This window comes from Triticum aestivum, chromosome 5D (assembly GCF_018294505.1).
Source record: "Triticum aestivum cultivar Chinese Spring chromosome 5D, IWGSC CS RefSeq v2.1, whole genome shotgun sequence".
Lineage (NCBI taxonomy): Eukaryota > Viridiplantae > Streptophyta > Magnoliopsida > Poales > Poaceae > Triticum > Triticum aestivum.
The window spans coordinates 551,902,122-551,909,654 of record NC_057808.1 but is presented as its reverse complement, the minus strand read 5'-3'; the positions used below and the strand labels follow the sequence as shown (position 1 = coordinate 551,909,654).

Here is a 7,533-nt window from a genome sequence, read left to right as displayed (position 1 = left end):
CCCATATTTTTACCCTCGGGATTAGTGTTACCATTAACATCTGAAAGATTCCTTATTAATGCTATTTCTAGTCCAGGTGACAGATTTAGAGTGAACGAATCTTGTGTTCCGGTCACTATCTTTGAGCAAAGCAATACGGGAATGTTGCAACCACATTAACTCCTCCCCATACAGTAATTCATTCATCTTGTATGTTACCATGCGCATCTCAACTATATCTGCATTTATGAGCATAAGTTCCTCCAGCTGTGCACGAGCCTTTTCAATCTCACGTGCAATATTACCAAATTTTATTTTGCTCCATGTGCAAAGCTTATGCATTAATACCCTGGGTAACAACATGAATGTTACCTAAAGAATGCTTCAAGCCCGCATCAGCCAGGGACCGTGCAATAAACCTCTTGTGGCGCTGGGTGCCGCTCCCACATTATTTCATTCTACCTAAGTCTTTGATTTTTTGCATGCCGGTCCTCCGTAAGAACACAAACCACATGCGGTGGCACATGGCTCGAAAAATGGGGAGATGGGATGACATACCACAATATTATCAAAGATATTCCTCCAAGCCGGATTCGACTACCGCACTTTAACATTGACATTTCCTCCTCTCATGTTATCATATGTATGAGCAACTCCTCTAAAGCCTAGATCAGCCAACTCACATATCTCAAGTGCATCACGAAAAGCTAGCATCTACTGGCCACGGCGTCAATGAGAAATGCTTAGATTCCCACATACACTCACTAATATCTCCCACAATAAGGCAAGGTAGATCAGACTAAACACTCAAATCTTGGAGGAGAGATCACATGAGGTGGCGACGTTCAACTCTTGGATCTTCGTAAATACAAATTAATCTCCACAAGGGCTCATTTGGCTTAGCTCGTACATGTGCATCGATGCATCTCTAGTTTGAAAACATCACATCTGCAAGCATGGATTCATGCCTAACACAAAGACAAACCACCACTATTACCTTCATTGTCCTCTAAAGCCCAAGCTAGCTCGGCACCTCTTCATTCTAACTTTTGATTGACGAGTTTTCACAAAGAAAGACTCACTAGTAGAAAACAGGGCTTTGGTTCGGCCAGAAAAGAGCATTAATCCCGGTTGCATTACGAACCGGGAATAATGTGAGCATTAGTCCTGGTTCGAGCGACTAGGGTATCGTACATGCATTAGTCCCGGTTCAAATGGGACCTTTAGTCCCGGTTGGTGCCATGAACCGGGACTAAAGGGTGCGATGCCCATTAGTACCGGTTCGTGGCACCAACCGGTACTAAAGGTTAGACCTTTAGTCCCGGTTCGAGCCACCAACCGGTACTGATGGGGTTTGAGGCATTAGTACCGGTTCATCGCACGAACCGGTACTAAAGGTAAAAACTTCAAAAATTAAAATCCTTCCAGATGTAGTTATGTTACTACATGTACTAGTTAGGAAAATTTAAAAACTTAAATTTGGACATGTTTTGCAAAAAGTGTAGGGAAAATGTAAAACGGCTATAACTTTTGCATACGACGTCAAAAAAAAACGTATAATATATCAAAATGTTCAGCACGAAAATCCGCATCCGATTTTGACGGCCTACGGCCTGTTTGCAAATTTTTAGAATCCTCAAATTCTAAAAGGAAAAAAAAGTTATGCTCAAATTTCTGTTTTTTTTTGAATTTTTGTTAAATCTGGTCAAACTACTTATTCAAAAAGTATTAGTGTTACTAAATAATTATTTAAGAATATTAGTGTTACTAAATAATTATTTCAGTTTTTTTGAATTTTTGTCAAATTTGGTCAAACTGTGGTCAAACAATGGTCAAACTAATTATACAAGAAATATTAGTGTTACTAAATAATTATTTCAGTTTTTTTGAATTTTGATCAAATCTGGTCAAACTGTAGTCAAACTGTGGTCAAACTATGGTCAAACTATGGTCAAACTACTTATTCAAGAAATATTAGTGTTACTAAATAATTATTGTTTTTTAGAACAATAGTTTCAAACTCAAACAGTGAAATGTGTGACTTCATGCTCAAGCTAAATTCCTGAGGGTTAATAGGATTGACATCTTATTATTGTCAGGAAAAGAACAAGTGCATACTTGGAAACGAGGGAGAATAGAACCCGGAAGTTAAGCGTGCTCAGGCTGGAGTAGTGAGAGGATGGGTGACCGTCCGGGAAGTTAGATAATTTGGAATGATGAGGGGTGATTAGAGATTAGATGTCAAATTGAGCAGTGATGAGGGGTGATTAGAGATTAGAGGTTAAAATAATTCAGAAATTTAAAAAAAAATCAAAAAAATATATCATAAAATTTCCTTTAGTACCGGCAGCGGCCACATGGAGGGCCTGTGAGATTATTGGCATTTCATCCATGTGAGATTGTCAGTGTTGCACCCGTATATCTTGCAAATCTTAGGGGGTTTTGATTTGATGTTTGAAATGAAAATGAAAAGGAAACAAAAGATTCATTTGATCCCGTATAGCCGGTCACACATGAAGCAGCCAAATTTTTAGCTACTTTGGCATTGCCAATATTTGGGCCAGCACTGGCCGTGGGTACGAGCACACACGCGACACGACCACTGCTAGCTAGCGTGGACGTGGTGGTGATTTCACACTACGTACCGGACCCGTGGCTTGGGTTGGCTTGGCAGAGAAGAAAGGAAATCGATCTTCCAATTAGAATCAAGCAATCGGTCTGGTCGGGGGGTCACGACTCCTTCCATAACTGCCTGCGAGAGAGAGAGAGAGAGAGAGAGAGAGAGAGAGAGAGAGAGAGAGAGAGAGAGTACTCCAGTCCCAGTCTGATCCCGACCGACCCGGTCACGTACGTACTCTACCCGATCGAACGAACCTGGCACGCCGCGCCGTGGAAGCTACTGGGGCCTCTCTCCCCGGCCCGGGGTGGAGTTGGAGTCAAGGTCGGTAAGTCGAGCGCGGAAACCGAGCCGGGCCCGTCGCGCCGCCCACCTATATAATCCCCGCGCACCGGCCCTCCACGATCCATCAACCAACCCACCAAGCCCCCAAAGCCAACCAGATCAGCCTCGACGAGGGTTTAGGGGGAAGAGGCGCGCGGAGAACCCTAGCCGCCGCCGCCGCCGCCGCCGCCACGATGGGGATCTTCGACCTGCTCGACCTGGCCGACGGCGCCTCGGGGGACGAGGCCGTCGCCCGCGTCGTCAACAAGGTCCTCCCGCCCGACGACCCCGACAAGCCCACCAAGGCCGCCAAGAAGGCCGCCGCCAAGGACGCCCCCGCCAACCCCCCGCCCCAGCACCACGACCAGCAGTACCCCCAAGGTTTGCGCCCGCCTCGATCCCTCTCCCGCTCCCTCCCGATCTCTACTGTACGTAGATTGCCGGGCCCCGATCGCTCCTTCCGGTTCCCCGATTGCCCAGCTGGCGGCTGCATTCCAGCGTAGCGGGGATCCGGCCTTTGTTTCGCCCTGCATCGGTTTAATCTTTGTAGATCCTCGCGTCTGGCTCGTGATTGCTCCTAGTTTTGGTCCAACAAAGGGCCTTGATTTGTTTCACGTGCTAGACCTAGACATCGGTGGTGTATAGATCGGTCCCCTCTCTCTGGGATGTAACGATTCTGATTCAATCTTGATCTCCTGGTTGTTGAATTTTGTGCTGTCATTAAATTACACTCCACACAGTATCTGGCAGGCAGATTCATGTTCACCTGTGCATACATCTTGCTCGATTAATTTCTGCCACCTGATTACATGCCTTAATTGGTCTGTTGGCTCCTTCTAATATGCTTGTAATTAAACATGCTCTGAAATTTTTTTCAACTCTAATTTGTCCCTGCTCGCTCCCCAGTATGTGTATGCAACCGTCGATCTGATCTGATCTGATCTGACACTGGCTTATGCTATATTTCAGATGGTGGAAACTATTACCCAAGGGAGGGCAACTTTGGTGGAGGCCGGGGCAGAGGCCAGGGCTACTATGGTGGTGGTGGCGGCAGAGGAGGCCGTGGAAGGGGACGTGGTGCCGGATCCAGTCGTGTCTTTGAGGATGCCAACGGTCGTTTCTATCACGACGGCTATCAACGTGTCTACCTCACCAACGACCGTCCATACTATGCCAATGGCAGTGGCAACCGTGACTACAACAACAACAATGGCAGCGGAGGTGGCTACAACCAGGCCCCCGACTCTAACTACCGCAATGGCGGTGAGGGCCAGAGGTACGGCAATGATGACAGGCAGTACAGGAGGGACAACATGAAGTACGTTCCTAAGAGCAAGCCATCCTCTGTGGCTGCTTCTGATGTTGATACCAAGTCTGAAGGCAAGGTGGAGCCTGCTGCTGAGGAAAAGCAGGCCGAAGCCCCTGCTCAGAATGTTGTTGAAGCCGTCCCTGTTTCTGAATCTGACAAGTCTACTGGGTATGTTCCACAGAGCCATGACCTTTTACTTTCTGATGGTTATTGTAACGACCATTATCCTTCAAGTTTAACCTTGTTGATGTTTGAAACTGATGCAGGGATGTGCAAAAAGATGATTCTAAGAAGGAAGAGGGAGAGGGTGCCGAAAAGAAGCCAGAGGGAGAGGGCGCTGATAAGGAGGGAGATGGCGCCGAGAAGAAGGAGAAGACCAATAAGGGCAAGTGCATCAGTGGCTCTGTCAAGAGGAAGCTCAAGAAGCAAAAGCCTAAGAAGGAAGAGTCTAATGGGGATGCTCCCAATGAGACCACTGCTGAGAAAGAGCAGGAGGCTCCCATTGAACAAGAGAAAATTGTACTACCCTACACTTGCCTATACTTGCCTCACATACAGACCCTTTGCTCTGTTTTTCAATCTTCTTACTGATGTGCTAATTTGGAGCAGGAGATGACCCTTGAAGAATATGAGAAGATGCAAGAAAAGAAGAAGTCTCTGGAGGCCTCTAAACCTGAGGAGAGGAGGGTTGCTGCTGTAGATTTTGAGGGTCTCCAGCTCTTGGAGAAGAAGAAGATTGAGGATGATGCTAAATTGAAGGCGGAAAATGTTCGCAAGGCAAAGGAGGCTGCTGCAAAGGAAGCTAAACCTCGCAAGGTACGAACTATAGTCTACCAACAATAGGCATTTTGATGCTGCGATATGAAAGGGGCATGTTTTACTTTACTGAACCACTGAAATCTAGGCATTTCCTTATAATTTTACTTTATTGCACTTGTTAGTGATAGTGTGATCCTTACTTCTGCTGTTTGCTGCAGGTCAGCATCCAGGAGTACCTGAAGAATGAGGATGGTTCAGCGTACGTGCCTCCGACACCACCGAGGCGCCCTCAATATGGCGGCGGCTACAGGGGAGGCCGTGGGAACGGTTCTTACAATGGCCGCAGCAGCCGTGACAACAGCTCTGAGCGCCGGGTCTACAACTCTGGCCGCGGGGAGAATGCCATTGTGTTCCACAACGTCGAGGCCAACGCCAACGACAGTGGCGCCTCAAGGAGGGGTGAGGGCTACAATGGCGAGCGCCAGCAAGGTGGCTACCAGCAAGGCGGGTACAATGGCGGCAGGGGCAACGGCAGGTACCAGGAGCGCCAGGACGGATACAATGGCGAGCGCCGGGACCAGCAGCAGGGTGGCTACTACCAGGAGCGCAGGGATGCCTACAATGGCGACCGCCGGGAGCAAGGCGGGTACAACAATGGTGGTTACCAGGAGCGCAGGGATGGCTACAATGGCGACCGCCGGCAGCAAGGCGGGTACAACGGTGGCCGTGGCAATGGAGGTTACCAGGAGCAAGGCGGGAACAATGTTGGCCGTGGCCAGGAGCGCCAGGATGCCTACAACGGCGAGCGCAGGCAGCAAGGCGGGTACAACAATGGCGGGCGGGGCAATGGTGGTAACCAGGAGGGCCAGGAGGGTGGTGAGCGCAGGCAGCAAGGCGGGTACAACAATGGCGGCGGGTACCAGCAGGGCGGCAACTACAGGCAGTGGCAAGGTCCGAGGCCAAAGCAGGACAAGGAGTTCACCCCGGCCGACTTCCCGGCTCTAGGTGGCGCATCTCAGGCGCAGTCGCAGGCCCAGGCCTAGATACTCCTTTTTTTATTTTCTTATTATTGCGAGGGAGAGGGTTTAGAGTTGAGAAGAGGAGACAGTTTTGTAACGGAGCTGCTACGTGGTATCATGTGTTGCACTGGTTTTATTATGAGTTTTGGTGTTTACCTGTCGATTGGTTTGATTTCAAGTGTTGTCGAAGATTTTTCATGTGCAGCCACTGGGATTTCTTATATTCTTAATGAAGAAAAGTGCATCTTTGGAAGAAGCTGAGCCTTACTCGTGAAATTCTTTTGACGTCTGCTAGCCAACTTAATGTCTGGAGCTGCACAAGGAGCCGACTAAGATTTCTGTTTGAACATTCTGAAGAACAGATTGCAGCTGTGGTGTTCGTCCTCCCTGCCCAACGTGAACCCCCACCACTAAGATAGCCTCCCAGAAGGCAAATTCCGTTTTCAGGACGTGCAGCTAAAACGCTCCATAGGGAGGGTGAGATTTGGGAGTTTCACTTGCCTCAAAGCCTCATAGATTCCGAGAGCCCGTGTCTCCGACTCCTAGTATCCTCAAAGTGCTGCTTCCTCGACTCGGTCGAATTTTTCGTCGCTAAGGCAACAAACACTCTGCCATTCTAGAGCTTTTTGACGTGTTGATAGATTGCGTTGCTTTCAGTCATGTCTGTCTCGGACATTACTTGATCCATTCAGAAACGCATGGTGATCTGGTCACAACATGAGTTTTGCTGAAATCATCATATATATTTCCAACTGAACATGAGTTGTTGCTGCATTTTCCATATTCTCAGATTGCACCCTTCAGAATTTTCAAGGCCTTTTGAAATGTGTTGAGAGCTACTACCTTACGAATGAAACCATGCTAGTATTATTAGATTCACAAATTTACCCTTGAGAAAATAATGATATTTTTTAATCAATTTATATGTCCTCTGATTTTTTTTTTTTTTTGAAAAGGGGAGTACCCAGGCCTCTGCATTATATGTCCTCTGTTATCCTTGTGGAATAGTAGTCCCAGTCACTCTGATATACTCGTGAGGTGGTTCGTGACTCGTCGCCAGCGTGGTGGCAGTCAGTGTATATATAGTATGGATGAGAATCTTGTAACTGTGATGTACTAGCTGCAAAATCGATCTGCAACTGGATATCATGTGGATGGCCAACCAACCCCTGCCTCTGCCAAGTCGCAGCAACAAGAGGCGCTTTGCTGAAACCAGCTCAACACTTTGCCCAGCACACTTGTGTCACTACTGAAACATGAAGTGTTCACTGGAAGCACTACATCGCCGGGCTGAACTTCATCGTCATCAACAAGCCAGCAAGCCGACCGCTGCTGCCTTTACAACAAGGCGTCACTCAAGGAGTTGAAGCGGAAGCAGAAAGAAGCTCCAGGAGACGATCGAGAAACTTGTACCCACTGTGATGTAGCTGCAACATCGATTTGATACTGGGTGTCATGCAATGTGGATGGCCAACCGTCTGTATAGATGAAAATCAGTGTATGGATGTGACTGGCAATTTCTATTG

General features: G+C 47.7%; 1 protein-coding gene across 1 annotated transcript; it reads left to right on the top strand.

Annotated features, from left to right (window-relative positions):
* The first annotated feature begins 2,995 nt into the window (after nt 1-2,995).
* Nucleotides 2,996-6,179, top strand: LOC123123785 (uncharacterized protein DDB_G0290685). The gene is made up of 5 exons (XM_044544402.1): nt 2,996-3,301; nt 3,890-4,397; nt 4,496-4,748; nt 4,839-5,045; nt 5,207-6,179. The coding sequence occupies exons 1-5, from the start codon at nt 3,115-3,117 to the stop codon at nt 6,029-6,031; spliced, it is 1,980 nt and encodes a 659-aa protein (XP_044400337.1). The 5' UTR covers nt 2,996-3,114; the 3' UTR covers nt 6,032-6,179.
* Nucleotides 6,180-7,533: the final 1,354 nt, after the last annotated feature.

Bases quoted from the DNA above. Each gene is read 5' to 3' on its own strand.
- LOC123123785 (XM_044544402.1), top strand. From the start codon at position 3,115: ATGGGGATCTTCGACCTGCTCGACCTGGCCGACGGCGCCTCGGGGGAC. The intron at 3,302-3,889 runs GTTTGCGCCCGC...GCTATATTTCAG, and splicing joins CGACCAGCAGTACCCCCAAG to ATGGTGGAAACTATTACCCA. The intron at 4,398-4,495 runs GTATGTTCCACA...AAACTGATGCAG, and splicing joins GAATCTGACAAGTCTACTGG to GGATGTGCAAAAAGATGATT.